The sequence below is a fragment of the Dendrobates tinctorius genome, unplaced genomic scaffold (assembly GCF_039654945.1).
Source record: "Dendrobates tinctorius isolate UK_male_01 unplaced genomic scaffold, ASM3965494v1 ptg000162l, whole genome shotgun sequence".
In the NCBI taxonomy this organism is placed as follows: domain Eukaryota; kingdom Metazoa; phylum Chordata; class Amphibia; order Anura; family Dendrobatidae; genus Dendrobates; species Dendrobates tinctorius.
The window spans coordinates 71,268,816-71,288,275 of record NW_027361829.1 but is presented as its reverse complement, the minus strand read 5'-3'; the positions used below and the strand labels follow the sequence as shown (position 1 = coordinate 71,288,275).

At 43.4% G+C, this 19,460-nt stretch overlaps 1 protein-coding gene and 1 long non-coding RNA gene across 6 annotated transcripts in view; one reads left to right on the top strand and one right to left on the bottom strand.

Annotated features, from left to right (window-relative positions):
• The window catches only part of TRAK1 (trafficking kinesin protein 1), a 197,948-nt gene that overhangs the window by 92,643 nt on the left and 85,845 nt on the right, over positions 1-19,460 (bottom strand). The window contains exon 1 of one of the 5 annotated variants that reach the window (XM_073550096.1): positions 15,957-16,238. The exons of 3 other annotated variants lie outside the window; for them this stretch is intronic. In XM_073550096.1, coding sequence (XP_073406197.1) covers positions 15,957-16,020 — 64 coding nt within the window. In that variant the 5' untranslated portion in view covers positions 16,021-16,238. Of the gene's footprint in view, positions 1-2,345; positions 2,370-15,956; positions 16,239-19,460 lie in introns of those variants that run through there. One more of the 5 variants, XM_073550102.1, reaches the window with a different exon arrangement.
• The window catches only part of LOC141052787 (uncharacterized), a 56,511-nt gene continuing 41,416 nt past the window's right edge, over positions 4,366-19,460 (top strand). The window contains exon 1 of the long non-coding RNA XR_012220890.1: positions 4,366-4,422. This is a non-coding gene — a long non-coding RNA (uncharacterized lncRNA). The remainder of the gene's footprint in view (positions 4,423-19,460) is intronic.

The window sequence follows — 19,460 nt, the reverse complement described above, 5'->3', positions numbered from 1 at the left end:
GCAGTGAAAGTGTGCTCTGATGCGAGCATATCCAATAAATGTGGCTTACCTTAAAGTCACCATCAGACGCTCTGCGGGTGAAACAGAGAAGCGGCAATAGGTGTCTGCTTTTCTTATGAGGTGTGCAATGCGCTCCACCAAGTAATCAAAATTCTCAATTTTCATCCGAACATATCCCAAAAATTTATCCGGGTTTTGTCTAAGGTCCATGCAGAGTGTAGAATAGACCCCACGCGTCATTCTCTTGGCTGTGATGGGGTGGATCCACAAACGTCGTCTACGATGCCTGATGCGCTGCTGTCTCGCTCTCTCCTTCTCCAGAACAATCACCCTCAAACGATTCGCCTCCGCTGTAAAATCCGCCAAATATTTCCAATCACAACATCCATCTTCGCCAGTAACTTGCTCTTCTCTCCAACCTGCACTTTCTCCTCTACAACCTGTCAAAGAAGGGCTGTAGGAACACGCTATATATAGTTTTTCAGTAGCCAATCCCGTTCGGAAGGCCACAAGGGTCAATTTTAAAAACCAGATCCGGCGTAATCCGTCAAAAAACGGAACAAAAACCGGATTAACCGGATGAGACGGATCCGGTTTTGTCTGTCAAGAACAAGACGGATCGCACCTGACGCCGAAAACCTGATGTGTGAAAGTAGCCTAAGCCAAAACCAGGAGTGGGTGATAAATGCAGAAGTGGTGACGTGTCTCTATTAGGGCTTATACTCACTTGCGAGAGACTCGCACGAAAACCTGGCACTGCCGCCGGCACTTGGACCGGAGCGTGCGGCTACACGTATTTCTATGCAGCCGCATGCTCCACTCCGAGTACCTGGTTTTCATGCGACAGACTTGCACGAGAATCATGAGAGTCTCTAGCAAGTGAGTATGAGCCCTTATACTTTTTCTCTGATTGTCCCACTCCTGGTTTTGGCTTACAAATACTGAGAAAAAGGCTGAGCAAAGGCTTTTTTTTCCTCAGTGAAAAAAAAAAAAAAAAGATGATGAAAAATGGTAGTCAAAAATCACTGATGAATCTCAATCCATTTTTCACATATGTGAAAAAAAAAAACTTGTCTAAATAAGCTCTTAGCCTATGGTCACACTATTAGTATTTGGTCTCCATTTAACATCAATATTAGAGGAAAAAACATAAGGGTGTGTGCACACGCTGCGGATTCTGCTGCGGATTGATCTGCGCGGATTTTGCAAAATCCACATTTTTACATATCTGCGGATTAGCCCTGCAGTTTATCAGCTCTACAATGGAGGAGATGGTAAACCCCAGCGGAATCCGCAGAAAGAATTGACATGTCATTTCTTTCTGCGGATTGAAAACAGCAGCAAATCTGTGCGGAAAATTCCACAGCGGTTTTAATTTCCCACAGGCTATAAAGGTACTGTACAACGCAGCTAATTCTGCTGCGGATCCGCAGGACCAAAACCGCTGCGGATCCGCAGCGTGTGCACACACCCTAATGGAAACTTGTCACCACTTCTGCATTCTGCACCCACTCCTGGTTTTGGCTTACAAATACTGATGTAAAATACTGAGCAAACACTGAACCTGTGAACATGGCCTTAACCAGATATTCTCACTTAAAGGTACATTCACACATTATGTGGTCAGTATTTTACATCAGTATTTGTAAAGCGCGAAGAAAAAGTAGATCAGAAACACATGCATCACTTTGGCATTTTTCACCCATTTCTGGATTAGCTTACAAACATTGATGTGAAATGCTGGCCAAAATACCGCAGTGTGAGCATGGCCTGAAGCATACATTTTGGGGAAGAATATGGCATCTCAAAAAGTGCGTAGATGTAGATACTACAGACCCATAGTGACTCCTTTGCAGCCGTACATGTGGCAAGAGCAGCTTGCTATGTTCTGTCTGGATCACCGGCACTTATACTACCACTGTATATATTACATGCACAGACAGTGTGATGAACGATACCGGAAATCATTAGCAGCTGAGCAGTGTCAGGCATCAGAATATACATATGGGAGGATTTGGGTAGAAAACACCCAGCGCTGTGTAATTAGGAATTGTGCTCATATAGATTATAGAACAAAAGTGGCTCTGCAAGTGGAAAACATCACATAATGTTGCTGTAGGGCCTGTAGCATGGAAACGAGATGTGCGGACAATGCAGTGATTAACACAAAATTACATACTACGCGCTAACCAGTTTTAAACAAGGGAGGAGAGGATGCGGAATCAAAATATGTGTTAATACTGTACTTTGCTTCTCCCAGGGTAAGCAAAATGATAAACCAGTGGGGTTATCGCCAATGTGTGCAAATCAGAAACCAGAACAACATTTCAATTATGCATCGTTACCTAAAGCAGGGTTCCCCAACTCCAGTTCTCAAGGCCCACCAACAGGTCGTGTTTTCAGGATTTCCTTTGTATTGCACAGGTGAAGCAATTATCACCTGCGCAATACTAAGGAAATCCTGAAAACATGATCAGTTGGTGGGCCTTGAGGACTGGAGTTGGGGAACCATGACCTAAAGCATTCTTGGACAAATTTTTTTTTTTTTTTTTTTTTTACTGCTTTTCTACTCCTGTACAAAGAGTCTGTCAGCCCAAAATGACTGTTCAAACCAAGCACAGCAGATATAGCCTTAATAAAAATGGTACATAGTGTCCAAATCCATTGCTGTATTTGCTTGAAATGCTTCTTTATTCAAAGGTGCAATCAGGACGTGGGCAAACCGCACTGGGCGTTTTCCTAACTATTTGTTTCCCATTTATCTTTGCCCTTCTCTGACTCTTGTAAAGTCTGACCATTCAAATCAAGAAAAAGGCCAACAAAGATGGGAAACAATTAGGTGGGAATGTGCGGTAAACTACATCTCATGAGCATACTTAAATAAAGAACAATGTCTGGCAAATACAGCAAGTCTGACACGAAATTTGTCTTTTTATTACGCGTTGTTCAAATATCATGGCCATGGTACTTTTTTTTTGCTGTGATTGTGGAAAGACTGCTACACCTGTGCCCTAATTTTTTAAAATCTGGACACAACTATGCAATTTTGTTGCAATTGTGGCAAATATAATAAACGTAACGCCTTAGTGCTGTCCACCCTACAGGATTGTGTTTTTAGGAGCTCACCATTTGGTGTGTGGTTTTTTTTGTTACTCACATAACAAGAAGTTAAGCTTACGTTACCATTCTAAAACAGTGCCCCTTTAATTCTTCTCCTAGGTAGGTAATCACTTCTTGACTTACCGTATTCTAAATGTCCCCATACACATTAGATGAAATCTGATGCGTATGGAGGCTTCCCGTTCCTCCCCCGAAACCATGATGGTTTGGGCCATTAGAATTTCAACAAACAAACAATCCTTTTATCTTCTAGGAAGATAAGGTACTATATTATAGCAGTGGCTATCTCCACTCCACCCATTAAAAACAGATGATTTCTTAGCCAAACCAAGTGCTCATGTGCACGGGGGAGTTGGGAGGAATAGCAGTCAGCTGAATGAACACTCTTCTAACCGTTCTTAGGCTAGTTTCACAGACCTGCATTAGTCTGCGCACGGCCGCCACTAAGCTCCGCTCCCAGCAGCTCCGCCTATGGGAGCATGACGCTGCATGCAACCTGCGTACCCCATCTTTAGCATTGGGTATGCAGGCAGTGCACAGGTATGCGTTTGACGGCGCACCGAGCGCCCCAAAATGCAACACGGTGCGTTTGGCACAGATCGGCACACCATCAAAAGGACGCATGCGCCGGCAAACGCATACCTGCGCACAGCCTGCGTACCCAATGCTAAAGATAGGGTACGCAGGTCGCATGCAGTGTCATGCGCCCATAGGCAGAGTGGCCGGGAGGCGCTTAGCGGCGGCCGTGCGCAGACCGACGCAGGTCAGTGAAACACTAGTGTGAAACTAGCCTTAGGCTGGGGTCAAATTAGCGTATGGCATCCGAAGCATTTCAGAAATAGGCTCTCCATGCATGCACTGTGATACAGCCCCGGCACATGCAGCTGCAGCGCTGATCAGCCAGCACGATCCAGGAAGCCGGGTTCCCTCTGCAGCTTATTCGGTAAGTGCTATAGCTTGCCAAATAACAGGGAACCCGAACAAATTCGCTCAACTCTACTCAAGAGATGTTGATTAGTGATGAGCGAATATGCCCGGGTGGTATCTAAGCATCTGGGAGTGCTTGTATGTTATGTTTGAGTCTCCACAGCTACAGACAGCCTCAACACATATGGGGAATGGAGATTGCCTATTTGTTAGGGAATCCCCACATGTGTTGAGGCTTTGTACAGCCGCTAATCATGCAGCCCTGGAGACTCTAACATAAAATAGGAGCAATCCCAGATGCTTGGATAAGATGTTAGCCTAGCACGTTCGCTCATCACTAATGTTGAGGTCAGTGGAATCCACACTTTCTGCCATGTAAGTACTATGTGAAGCTTCTCAACACAGAACTACGTAGTAAGTAACCCAGATCTTGGAGGATCATGCCCAGGTTAATTGATCTGGCAATTCCCTGTGTAATGTTCGTTCTGGATGTGATCGTGGATTAGGAAAGTGATTTTTATTTGCAAATAAAACAAATATTGTAGATGAATAGACTTCTTTCTAGAGTAAAGTTAGCTGGTAACTTGTAAAGAAGTAATACCATGTGGTAACACTGGTGGATGAGTGGAAAACAAGGCACATACACACCTAGGAAATGTGCATGTGGAGAAGAGCCAAACATGAAGGGAGGGCAATCCCGTGAAACACACCACAGGATACCTAGACGCAAGGGACTAAAGGGCCTGTCACACTAAGCGATATCGCTAGCAATATCGCTATAACGTCACTGGTTTTTGTGATGTTATAGCGATATCGCTATGTCTGATACTTACCTCCGACCGCTCCCCCGCTGGTTATTGCTGATCGCGCGAGAACATCCTGGACTGTTTCTCGTCGTCAGCTTCCTGCTGTGACGACGAGCAACTCGTGGAGGCGGGCGGGAGGACGTCTGGATCGCCTCGTCTGACAGGTAAGTAGCGACCCTCGACCCCTGCGATGTCGCTGGTGAGATCTGCCTGTGTGGCAGCTCACTAGCGACCACTTTGCGATGTACCAGCGATCCTGACGGCGTCATATCGCTGGTCGGGATCGCTGGTACATTGCTAAGTGTGACAGTACCTTAAGGATCCCGTTAAACATAGCGACGCTCCAGAGATCCCGACGATACAACTTGGTAAGGATCGCTGGTGCGTCGCTACAGGGTCGCTAGTAAGCTGTCAAAGAGGCAGATCTCTTCAACGATGCAGCAACGATACGGCAATCCGTATAACGACCTCGGCGGTCGTTGGGACCTTGTCACACAGCAGCTATCCTGACGACTCCCGCCTGAATTCTGCGTCACCAATGAGGTTGCTCGTAGGTGTCAAACACAGCGATGCATGCTGGCCAGCGGGACCCCAACGATCAAAAAATGGCCTAGGACATTTGAGCATGATCAGCGATATCCAGCGGGGGGCCGGTCGCCGCTATGTGTCACACGTAGCGAGATAGATGGCGAGGTCGCTGTTGCGTCACAAAACCTGTGACATTTCAGCGATCTCGTTATGTGAGACGGGGCCTTAAGTGCGAGTTTCCCCTCAAGGAGGCTTTGTGTGACTACAGTGAAGAAGCTTACCATGAATTGGTGGGATGGTTAATGATATAGTGAGAGAAGAAGGGTGGAGGTCCGCTCACTGCAGAGGTCCAAGCACAATGGCCTCATATGTCATTCACAACTGTGTTGTGCAAGACTTTAAATAATAAACTCCATGATGTAGAAAGAAAATCATATAATTTTATACTTAACTGAAAGCATAAAAACATGTCTAAAATATACGGTACTCTCAATCAAAAAGGGGGTTAATAAATAACCTTAGGCGAGATTACCAGATCAGCCATGTATATACTTGTCTTCTTTCATTAAGATCCCCCCTCTTATATGGTTATGCAGATCTTTGAAAGATGAGCCAATCTATGCCTTCATATATACCATAATACCTTCCGCTCCATAACTGAAAAATCATCATGACAGATTCCCTACCCTGGAAACTGTGAATCCTTCATTTGTGTAATTCTAGCAGACGCAATATTAAGCCACATTCTAAACTCAGTAAATGAATCTGCATCAGTCTTTTTTCAATAATAATAAAAAAAACTTTATTGCTTACATGTCTCAAATAATAAGGCCATGTGCACACACTGCGGTTTTGCTGCGGTTTTGGCCCTGCAGAACTGCAGCAGTTCCGCAGACATGGTACTTCACCATGTTAGCCTATGGGTTTTCAAAACCGCAGTGCTCACGCTGCGGTTTTATACCTGCAGAAAAGCTGCGGTTTTTTTTCCCGCAGCATGTCAATTGTTTCTGCGGATTCTGCTGTGGTTTCACACCTTTAACATAGTAGAGGTGTGAAGCCGCAGGGCAAAACCGCAGGCCAAACCGCAGCAAAACTGCAGGTCACTTTACCTGCGAAAAACCCACAGGTGAATCCGCAGCGTGTGCACATACCCTTACATTATAACCTAAAGGGTTCTCTGGTGAAAAGAAGTTCTCATCTATCCATAGGATAGAATTGGTGAAGGTCTGTCCGCTGGGGCCTTTGATACCCAGTAGAAAGGAGGCCCGATGGACATGCTCCATTATCTGTGGGGCTTCTGGAAAAAGTCAAGTGCAGCACCATAGAGAATGAATGGAGCAGATGCAGGGAAGAGGCACCAACAGTCTATTCTAAGAAGGGTAAAAGTACCGCTGTTCTGAAGATCAGTGTGGCTCCTGGTGGTCGGAGCCCGTCCTATCGCTAAGTTCTAAAGGTGATTACGGTAATTGTTTTCACCAGACAAAACCTTTAATACAGAGATCATATTACTGGAGATGTCTCCTTAAGGTATTCTGAAAAGCCACACAACACATTCATCATTACAACTTCAGACACTGAACTACTTTCGTGTTTCCATAGCTACAGGATCGGACACTGTATATATATCTGTGACCAAATTACAAAGAGTACCAGGATGTAACTAGGTTACATAAGCCAGTGTAAAGACATAATAAAATATTACCATCAACCATAGGCTGCCATTTCAGCTTCCAAACAGGTGGCTGCCTGCATCATAGAATTCATTCTACCCAATTTTCTGCACTGACCAGACAATTCTTTTTAGATTTTGTCAAGGGTTCTGATGTGCCTAAGTTATGAATTTAACCCCATCTAGGGTAAAAGTTGCCATTCTGTGGATTTCAATTCTGTAGAGCAGGTCACTTTCTGCCTCCCCACTAGGACACTATGGCTATTACTGGGGACTTTGCCTGACCCTGGGTCCACTCCATGCCCTTTAGGAGCCTCATGACTAGATAAGAAGTCCTGTGGCTAGGAGCCTGAACAGTTTATTGCAGGGGTATGTACACACGACATCTTGTAAAACCCAGGCGAACCTGCCAAGTTTTTCAAGCAGAAGATGCTTCAGGAAATTGTGGCATTTTTTTTCCTCCAGCATCTTGGGTGTCATTTTTCCATTCATTTCCTTAGCATTTTTCTGACTGTTTTGGCCACCAGCAGGTTTGTTTTTAGTAGTATTTTCCTGTGATTTTTGTGACTACTTTTTACTGTCCTTTTCCTGCTTTTTCTTTTTTTTTTTACTTAATTGAATAATGAAGAAACTGGCAGTATTTTTTTTTTTTAAGCAAAAGCAATGGCAACGCTCCAAAAGATGTCCAGGCAGCTTTTGAGCTTTTCCACTAACTTTTATTATAAAGTGTAGGTGTCTTCTTAGGCCTGTTTCACACTTCCGTTTTTGTGTCCGCCAAACGGATCCTTTTCCGTTTTTTTGACGGAAACTGATGCAAACGGATCCGTTTAAAAAAACGGATCCGTTTTTTTGACGGATCCGCGGTAACCACTAATGGAAGTCTATGGGACAAAAAAAAAGGATCCTGCAAAAAAATGGCGGATCCGTTTTTTTACGGAAACCAACGGATTTTGACGGATTTGAAAAAACGGAAGTGTGAAACAGGCCTTAGCAGAAAACGCCTGAACAATGTTCTGCTCACTTCTTTTAACTGCATGGGGTTTTAAGAAAACTGAAGCAGTTAAAAGACGCTCATAAACCTGGACATATGGACAGCAGGTCTATTTTACAAAGAAATGCATATTTCCATTGTTGTGAGCGTTTTCACCTGATAAAGACATTAGGCCGGGGTCAGACTTGTGAGAAACTCGGACGAGTCTTGCACGTCAATACCCGCCGGCACTTGGATCGGAGCGTTCAGCTGCATAGATATACATGCAGCTGAACGCCCTGACCCGAGTGCAGGCGGCAGTGCAGTGTAGTGACGTGCGGGACTCGTCCGAGTTTCTCGCATGTGTGATCCCAGCCTTATGTGCACATTCTTTCCACCATATCTACATGAGCTGCATTTGGCATGATGAGAACTGGGGAGGCAACAGATGTAGCCACAGTCCAGCTGATAGGCATGGGAGGCGGCCTTTAACTAGTAATCCAGGTAACATGTCTTATCTTGAGGATGAATCCTGCCCATTCAAGGTCATTAAAAAAAAAAAAAAAAAAAAAAAAAGCGCAATAATGACATCCATATATTGTCCATTTTTCAGTGACTGATTACCGGTACTTGGGAGCAATTTGGGAAATCTCCATATCTTTTTTCAAAAGGGTGAAATACTGATGGCAAAAACTGGTGTAAAAACCCTCCTGTACTAGTGCAGAAATGGAAAAATGTTTTAGTGTGGAATTTGCCTCCTGTGTCATCTACTTTAGGGTTCCCCAACTCCGGTCCTCAAGGCCCACCAACAGATCATGTTTTCAGGATTTCCTTAGTATTGCTCAGGTGATAATTGATTCACCTGTGTAATACAAAGGAAATCCTGAAAACATGATCTGTTGGTGGGCCTTGAGGACTGGAGTTGGGGAACCCTGATCTACTATCTAAGATTCTGTACACACTTGATTTACCTTATTTTTGGCAGGTTCAGTTGTTATCTCTTTACAGTAAGGCTCTATTCACATCAGTTTTGTGGATCTATTACAAAATGTGAAAATTCCAGATAAAATCATACAGCGCTATATTTAATGGTTAAAATACAGCCTGATTACAGCAGATTGGGACTACCAGACATTGCTAGTGTGTATTGTGAAGGATCTGTCATTTCCTATGCCAGAATCTGTGACAAAGCCTTAGGCCGAAGTCACACTACCACAGAATATGGCCGAGTGCTACGCGAAAAAACATCGCATAGCACTCGGCCCAGTGTTAATCTATGGGGCATATCACATATGCAATTATTTTCTCATGGCGAATCGGCATGCGAGAACAATCGCAGCATGATGCAACTGGCACAGAGACTCGGCGGAGTCTCGGCTCACTCGCACTCATATAAGTCTATGGGTGCGAGTGACACAACACACAGCACTCGGATACAATCCAAGTGTGGTGCGATATACGCCAACGTCAGCAGCAGAGTTCTGATATATTTCTGACCTTAAAGCCACTTCTTACTGGTAGTGTAGAGGCAAAAAATACACTTTGTAGAAAAGTATTGAGACACCTTGTGTGATCAATGAGTTAAATTTTATTTAATTAAGTTCAGTCACCATAGGTGTGTAAAATCCAACCCCTTGCCATGCATTCTGCCTTTACTAACTAAGGATGTTACTGCAGTAATAAAGCAGTTTGTGAAACGTCTTAGAATTTTCCGGGCGGATTTTTATCTGCGAATTAGCCTGCGGTTTGACACCTGGACAATAGTGCAGGTGTAAAACCGCTGCGGATTCAGCACAAAGAAGTGACATGCTGCGGTTTTGAAACCGCGGAAAATTCCGCACCGTGTGCACTGCGGTTTTTGTTTTCCATTGATTATAATGGTACTGTACACCGCAGGACCAAAACCGCTGCGGATCCGCAACAGAATCCGCAGCGTATGCTCACACAGTTAGGTCCATATATATTTGGACAGAGAACATTTTTCTAATTTTGGTTCTAGACATTACCACAATGAATTTTAAACAAAATTCAGATGCAGTTGAAGTTCAGACTTTCAGCTTTCATTTGAGGGTATCCACATTAAAATTGGATGAAGGGTTTAGGAGTTTCAAGCTCTTTAACATGTGCCACCCTGTTTTTAAAGGGACCAAAAGTAATTGGACAATTGACTCCAAGGTTATTTCATGGACAGGTGTGGGCAATCCCTTCGTTATGTCACTCAATTAAGCAGATAAAAGGCCTGGAGTTGATTTGAGGTGTGGTGCTTGCATTTGGAAGGTTTTGCTGTGAAGGAAATATGTGGACAAAGGAGCTCTCCATGCAGGTGAAGCAAGCCATACTTAAGCTGCAAAAACAGAAAAAACCCATCCGAGAAATTGCTACAACATTAGGACTGGCAAAATCTACAGTTTTGTACATCCTGAGAAAGAAAGAAAGCACTGGTGAACTCATCAATGCAAAAAGACCTGGGCGCCCACGGAAGACAACAGTGGTGGATGATCGCAGAATAATCTCCATGGTGAAGAGAAACCCCTTCACAACAGCCAACCAAGTGAACAACACACTCCAGGAGGTAGGTGTATCAATATCCAAATCTACCATAAAGAGAAGACTGCATGAAAGTAAATACAGAGGGTTCACTGCACGGTGCAAGCCACTCATAAGCATCAAGAATAAAAAGGCTAGACTGGACTCTGCTAAAAAACATCTGAAAAAGCCAGCACAGTTCTGGAAGAACATTCTTTGGACAGATGAAACCAAGATCAACCTCTACCAGAATGATGGAAAGAGAAAAGTATGGCGAAGGCATGGTACAGCTCATGATCCAAAGCATACCACATAATCTGTAAAACGCGGCGGAGGCAGTGTGATGGCTTGGGCATGCATGGCTGCCAGTGGCACTGGGTCACTAGTGTTTATTGATGATGTGACACAGGACAGAAGCAGCCGAATGAATTCTGAGGTATTCAGAACCATACTGTGAACTCAGATCCAGCCAAATGCAGCCAAACTGATTGGTCGTCGTTTCATACTACAGATGGACAATGACCCAAAACATAAATCCAAAGCAACCCAGGAGTTTATTAAAGCAAAGAAGTGGAATATTCTTGAATGGCCAAGTCAGTCACCTGATCTCAACCCAATTGAGCATGCATATCACTTGTTAAAGACTAAACTTCAGACAGGCACACAAACAAACAGCAACTGAAAACCACCGCAGTGAAGGCCTGGCAGTGCATCAAAAAGGAGGAAACACAGCGGCTGGTGATGTTCATGAGTTCAAAACTTCAGGCAGTCATTGCCAACAAAGGGTTTTCAACCAAGTACTAGAAATGAACATTTTATTTACAATTATTTAATCTGTCCATTTACTTTTGGTCCCTTTAAAAACAGGGTGGCACATGCTAAGGAGCTGAAACTCCTAAACCCTTCATCCAATTTTAATGTGGATACCCTCATGAAAGCTGAAAGTCTGAAGTTCAACTGCATCTGAATTGTTTTCTTTAAAATTCATTGTGGTAATGTCTAGAACCAAAATTAGACAAATGTTGTCTCTGTGCAAATATATATTGGCCTAACTGTACTATGAGTGGTAACATCGAAAAGTGGAAGCATTTAAGAACCACAGCCATGAAGTGGAGACCACCGAAAGTTATCTGTGAGTGATGAGGCGCATAAGGGTCTTTTTCCACGGTCAGTAAACGCTACAGATTCGACGCTGCATACAGCCACAGAGACTAATCCACAGCGTCCAGATGTTACAGCATAATGGAGGGTATTTTATGAAATCCCATCTTCACTATGCGTTTAAACACGCAGGTGGCACACCCGCGTATACGCACATGTGGCGCGTCTTTATAGACCACAGCATGTCTATTTATCTTGTGGAGATGCTCAGTCTCCACAAGATAAATAGCACCGTTCTATGTATAGGATGTGGTGATTCCGCAAGTGTTCAATGAACACATACGGAATCACCGCATGTACAAAAGGGGGCAGCGCTTTGGGCGAAGCTGCGTCCAAAGCGCTGCCAATATGCCCCATGGAAACATACCCTTAAAGTCACCAATGCTCTGATAACTCAATGACTGCAAAGATCCAAACCTCCTCTGGCATTGAAGCTACGTTCCCATGATGAGCATATGATGAGTTTTTTATGTTGCAGATCTCTTGCAGCATTTCTGCACCTATTAACTAAATTACGGTAGGTTACTTGCGTTTTTTTTTTTTACTATTGCATTTTTGAGTGCGGTGTTTAGGCGTACAAGTTGAGTATTTTCAGCAAAAAATTCTGCACCAAAAATGTGTCTCTTGGTAGGTAAAATTCTGTTTAAAATACGCACAATTTTGAACTGCTTCATCACATTCATTTGGCCGCCACTGTCAACTAGTGTGTTTTGGTGCAACAATTTCTGCTGCTAACACTTAATGTGTGCACATACCACTACTGTATGTGTACATGTTCCTTTTTTTTCTGAATGTTTGTAATAGAAAAAACGCAGCATTTTACAGTACCAGCAAAGTGAATGTAGTTTCTGAAATCTCATGCACACAGTGTTTTCTTTTCCGTTTGTAAATTTGCATGAGGTCAATTCTTAAAGCATTTTTTTAACACATTTTAATCAATGGGGGAAAAACACAATAAGGCTATGTGCACACGCTGCGGATTGGTCTGCGGATTTTTTATTTGCGGAACCGCAGGTAAAATGACCTGCGGTTTTACCTGTGGATTGGTCTGCGGTTTATCATCTCTACAATGGAGGAGATGGTAAACCGCAGCAGAATCCGCAGAAAAGAATTGACATGTCATTTCTTTCTGCGGATTCAAAACCGCAGCTTTTCCGCAGTTAAAAATCCGCAGAATGTAACATAGGATAACATGCTACTGTACACTGTCTGCAGAACTGCTGCGGCCAAAACCGCAGCGGAACAGCAGCAAAGACCACAGCGTGTGCACATAGCCTAATGCTTCAGCATACCAAGACATTTTTGGCAATTGTATGCTTCCCACTTTGTAGGAAAAATTAGAGAAAGGACCTTTTCTGTTCTAGTAGGACTGTGCCCCAGTGAATGAAGCATAGTCAATAAAGGCATGGTCGGGGGAGTTTGGTATGGATAACTTGACTGGCATGGAGCCATGAACTTGTGAGCCAGACCCTCTTGTCTGAACATCAACGTCTGGCCTCCCAAATTACTTTCTGGGTCAACTGGCAAAAATTTCCACAGATACGCTCCAAAATCTTGTAGAAAGACTTCCCAGAAGAAAGGAAACTCTTTGAGCTGCAAAATAGAAAACTAACTCCATATTAAAGGGTATATCTGGGACTTTGTGAAACTAAAAAAAATGTTTCTAAGCACTAACAGGCAGGTAGTTGCTACCTAACTGTTGTGCCCACCGCAGTTCATCGCTGGCACAGACAGCTCCTGCCAGCAATTCAGCTGCCTCTGCAGCCACGGCACGACGTTCAGGCACCTTATAATGGGAAAGAGGGTCTAGCGCTATTATGCGTGGGCACTGGCGTTTTTCTGGTTTGGAACAATCTTTTCTATTTTGATACAGGAAAGATGTATATCTTTGTACCGTGTTAGCCAGTGGATAGAAAAATATTCAGGATTGAGAGTCCTCAGTAGTTGATACCTTTTAATGGCTAACTGAAAAGATGGTAATACATTGCAAGCTTTCGAGACTACTCAGGTCTCTTCATCTAGCCTGATGAAGAGACCTGAGTAGTCTCGAAAGCTTGCAATGTATTACCATCTTTTCAGTTAGCCATTAAAAGGTATCAACTACTGAGGACTCTCAATCCTGAATATTTTTCTATTTTGGTGAGATATCGCTGAAGCTCAATAGCTCCCTGGTGAGTTATTATGGTATTTATGTTACAATGCACTGACTTTTACCTTTATTGATTCCATGTTCTCTCCTTGTTCAGGTGAGAACTTTGCATCTGCAGAGATCTTGTCTGTGTAGAATACCCTCCTTCCCATTTTTTTGTATGACTAAGGAGCTTCAGATATGTATTACTTAATCATGCTATTGTTATGACTGTCACTCCTCTGGTCCAATCCTTTTCTGCCTGCACGGTCGCACCATGGTTATGTTCGTCCGCCTGCCTTTAATAATCTTGTCTCACCACATGTGTGGCATATTTCATGTTCATATTTATATGCCCTGATTTTGTGTATTTAATAAAGATTTTTTACTGTTGTGCCCGCCGCAGTTCATCGCTGGCACAGACCGCTCCTGCCATCAATTTAGCTGCCTCTGCTGACGTCACGTCGACAGAGAGGCGGCTTCTTTTCCGCCCTGCTCTATTAGCGGTGCGCTGCTTCTGACGTCATTTTGATTGACAGCTAGCTCCCTCAGTTAGGCAATGGTAATCCGGCTGTCAAACAGAATGACATCAAAGTCCCACCTCGTCAATAGAGCTGAGCAGAAAAACGCAGCTCTGTCCACGTGACATCAGCAGAGGCAGCTGAATCACGGGCAGCAGTGGTCTGTACCAGCGATGCACGGCGCCGAGCACATCAGGCAGGCTGGTAGGTAGCATCAACCTGCCAGTGCTTAGACACAATTTTGGTTTTTCCTTTAATACCCACGGATTTAGAATGGCATGTCATATTCGATCCTATAGGGGTAAGGTTTAGGTTTCAAAATACTTTCAGAATGAGATTAGACGTTATACATGGTTCAATCAACAGAATTACATTGATACAAACATATAGCATCACATGGCGATAAAGACACCTCAAGAGGATGACCATATTACATGGGCTTCGTTACCTACAGAGGGTAGAGTCATATGAAACATTTTAATACAGTAGAATAAACTGGTTGCCGAGCATGCTCAAAGAAGCATGCCAATTATGTTGTGATCCAATTAAAGCAAATCTTGTTCAATGCAAGACAACTGGGAGAAAGTGCATGGGAGACATTTGGTGGACACATGATATTTGTAACAGGATCAATGCTTCGCAGTGTAACAGAGCATGACCAACAGTGATACAGATAACATGGAAGGTAATTCTTTTAATCCTACAATTTTGTACAACTTAAAGGCTCATTCACACATCAGTATTTGGTCAGTATTTTGCATCAGTGTTTGTATGCCAAAACCAGGAATGGAACTTATCGAGAAAAAATATAATTGAAAGACTGACTCCTGTTCTTTGTTTTGGAGACACTCCTGGTTTTGGCATACATACTGATGAAATACTCATGTGTGAAAGAGTCCTAAAGCAGATTCCTTTCCTGTAACAGCATCTTGGAAACCACAAAAAAAAAAAAAAAAGCCCATTGTGTTTAAACAGCAGGAACATGGCACAAGACTTGCTGGCATTGTCTGTGCCCACTCATTCAGTCAGAGTTCATGGAAAGCACTGCAGATACCATGCATACTAATAACCTACCATGCAATCGAAGGGAAATAATACATAAAACCACAGACATTTATGCTGCCATTATTCTGACCCATCAGGCATAGACTAATCATGCAACTCGCAAAGATATTACATCAGGGCAGGGAATGCAGGGTGGCAGCACGAGGGCGGCTGCATTATAGGCCAAGCTATGATTTTCAGCTCAGCATTTTGGAAAATATTATAATTTGCTGCAAACCATGTTGATAATGTATGCGATGAATAAGCAAGCAGTAGAATGATAACATAAGGAATATGAGCTCCCCAATTCTACTTCTCCCTTCTTGCAAATGAGCACATAGGTTCAAAATAGATCGACAAGTCACCACGCGGATCAATCGTTGCACCTTTTCATTGCCGGAACACATTTTACTCCACGCGGATGCAGGCTGCTTTAATCCACATGCTCCTTACGTGTTCACCGATAGCCGCAACTGCCTTTGTTATAGTAGCTGAATATGTGGCATCCATTCCTACAAATCCCTACAAAGCATGCAGTACAGAAAAGCCTCATTACCATCAGCACAATCCTCGTACCACCAGTCCAGCTGATAATAATCCTCTTCTATAAATTTCTGCATAGTCAGTGCTCCTCACTGCATCAAGAAATCGACTGTCCACTGCCTTTCGGAGGTCAGGTGAACCTCAGCCAGGCCGCTGTGCTGGGATCATCACATGGCGTACACAAGGATATACAGGATTGTGACATCACAGAAAGCATCTTCTTAGGAAGCAGCCAGAGGTGAGAGAGAGGAGGAGAGATATGGGGAAATAAAGGGATGGCTTCAGAAGCCTGCAGCAGGTCTCGCTGGCAGCATGCTGTAATAAAGAAGAAATGTAGAAGCATCCTGGATGGGAGTAGACATGATTGTCCTATCAATAGACAGCGACGGTGACGTCAGAGGCACACACCACCACTGGCCTGCTATACAGCCTGCCTTCCTCCTGGGTCCTGCACATCTTAACTTAGTGGTTTCCATAGAGACTGAATGGCTGGGAAATGATGCTGAGATTACTGGATGAGATTTAGAGCAAGCTTATGGGAAATCGCATGGATGTCTGGCCTTATAGGAAAGTATCCACATTTGAAACACTTAATGGGTTTGTCAAAAAGAAAAGTTCTCCATTTGCTTGGAGCTGTAAAAAAATAAACTAAATGATTCTCACCTCTCTGCTCTGGCATAGATCCAACACAGACCCTTGTGAGCTCTGCACTGACACAGGAAGAGGAGACATCACCGTTCCATCAGAGACATGCTGCACCAATCACAGGCCAAACCAGTTCTGCAGCTAGTGTAATGGTGCATCTCCACTTAAGTGGGTGCAGACAATGGAGAGGTCTGCGCTGGATCCAGGTGAGTGCCGCTATTAGAAAAACAATTACAGTGCCAAGCCAAAGGGGAACTTTTCTTTTTTGGAAAGGTCAGCCTCTTTAATATCCTCTTTTTTGTCTTCTGGTTGATCCTGAATGCTCGACCTTTACTTCATTTATTGTCAATGGGACTGCTGAAAAAAGCCTAGCATTGTACTTGTCCAATAGACAATGATCAGAGCTTCAATCAAGACTGGGCTCTACAAAGCCTGATTTTTGGGGTTCCAGAACCTCAAGTTGTCACACCGTAGCAATCAGCATTATCCCCTACACCATGAATAAGGGATAATTTGCTATTTTGGGAAATTCCCTTAAAGTCGTGTTTTGAGAACTTATATTTTCATCTTTATATTTCACTGTGTGCTGAACTTTCTGCAATGTAATGAATGGAGGGGTTTAACAATCACTTCCAACCACCCCTGGTGCTAATAATAACTGATTGATGGGGTGCTGGGCTTTGGAGTCCAAACCTTCTGATATTAATTATCTATCTAAGGGCTCTTTCACACGTATTAATAGAACCAGTACCGGAGATGTCCGTGTGTACAATACGTGTGACAACATTGTGACGCATCAGCATCAAACGTACCAGCGCCTGGGAATCAGTGGTATTGGTCGAACAAATAGGCAATCCCTGCATTTGTTGCGGCTGTCTACAGCTGCAAAACATGCAGCACAGGAACTCTAATATACTATCCGAGCACGCCCAAGATACTCGGATAACACCCGAGCATGCTCGCTCATAACTAGTCTAGGATAATAAACCATCAGCGTTGGATCTGACATTACTAGATAATTGGTAAAATAAAGTCACAATGTGTTTCAGTTAGGCTCCGTTCCCACAATGAGTTTGTGACTTTTTTTTTTTTTTTTAAGCTGTGTATTTTTGATAAAATGCAAACAACAATTTATTGGGTATATAAGTGCTGCAGGGAATCTGCAACATCAAATACCCACCAAAAGCTCATTGTGGGTATGTAGCCTTACAAGTCAGTGACTGTCAGCGCTTATGCATGAAGCCCTAAAACACAGGATGCGGGTGAAAGTCACTTTGTTCTCTGGCTAGCCTACTTGAGGCCGACACAAAATTGCAGTCGAACACACTTTTTTTGTATACTCCTCAAGAAGGTGGACACTGCCGAAACAGAGAACAGGCAAAGCACAAAGTGTCTCCATCTGTCTCAAAGTGAATGGCGTCATAGCGGGTTCTGTCCAAATTAGTTTTTTCAGGGCTTCTGACAAAAGCCTTGAACAAGACCCTGAGGGAGGAACTGATGTGTGTCCCAAACGCAATAAGAACATATCCTTACATTGCTAGACTTCTGAGGCAGTGAGAAAAAGAGAAGCTGATGGTGGTAGCATTGTATGGACTAGATACGTAATCATTCCAGATAGAAGGACCCGGAATTTGTATTTCAAGGATATTTCTACCATGTGGAAAAATAAGTATGAACAATCCTTGGGCTACATTCCCACAATGAGCTTTTGATGTTGGAGATTTTCTGCACCAATAATTAGCTAAATCAGGTTACTAGCGTTTTTTCATTGAATTTTTTTTTTTACATGTGTTTTTATGGCATTTTTCATGCTGCATCTTTCGCTCTTGTTGGTGTGTTATGGATTAAATAATGCTGCTTTGTTTTATATACATCCCAGAATTTGGCTTTGACAAAACGTTATTCATACATTTGTGATGCGTTTCCGCCACCAGGCAGCACGGCGGCTCGGTAGTTAGCATTGTTGCTTTGCAGTTCTGGGTTCATTCCACACAAAGAACACCTGCAAGTAGTCCACATGTTCTACCCATGTTTGTGTGTGTTTCCTCCAGGTATAAAATGATGGACTTTAAGGGTATGTGCACACGGTGCGGATTCTGCTGCGTTGTACAGTACCTTTATTTCCTATGGAAATTAAAAAACGCTGTGCACATGCTGCGGATTTTTCCGCGCGGTTTACAATCCGCAGCATGTCAATTGTTTGGTGAAGAAACGCTGCAGAGTTACACCTCAGCAGATAAACTGCAGGAGTTTTGTCCTGCGGATTTACCTGCGGTTTTCTCTCCAAAATCCGCACACTAAAAAACTACGTGTGCACATAGCCTAAAGAATACCTGTAAGCGCTCTTGATATTGCCTGTCCTGATTACTTCCCCATAAACAATTCTGATGTCTTTTTGTTATTCTCTGTATTGGGCAGCTCCTCTCTTATCCTTATTGTTTAGGATTAATTAGGACAACTGAGTGATGGAAATTCCCAAAATGTCCAATCAGCGCAGACAGTACAGGAACACAACCCTTTGATAAGGATAACGGAAATTCCCTGTTAATTAATTCATACATTTCTTGGCATAGTAACAAAGGAATGGCACAAAGCTCTAAAAATCCACAGAAATATTTTGTTTTAACTAGGGAATAAAACAAACACCGGTCAGGAGACATGACAGAGACTTTTAAGGGTGTGTGCACACGTTGCGGATTCTGCTGCAGAATTTTCCGCGCGGATTTGTCTAAATCCGCAGGTCAAAAGACCTGCGGTTTATCTGCAGATTTGCCTGCAGTTTTCCCCTGCGGTTTGACACCTGTCATGGAGCAGCTGCCAAACCGCTGCGGAATCCGCACAAAGAAGTGACATGCTGCGAAAACTGCGGTTT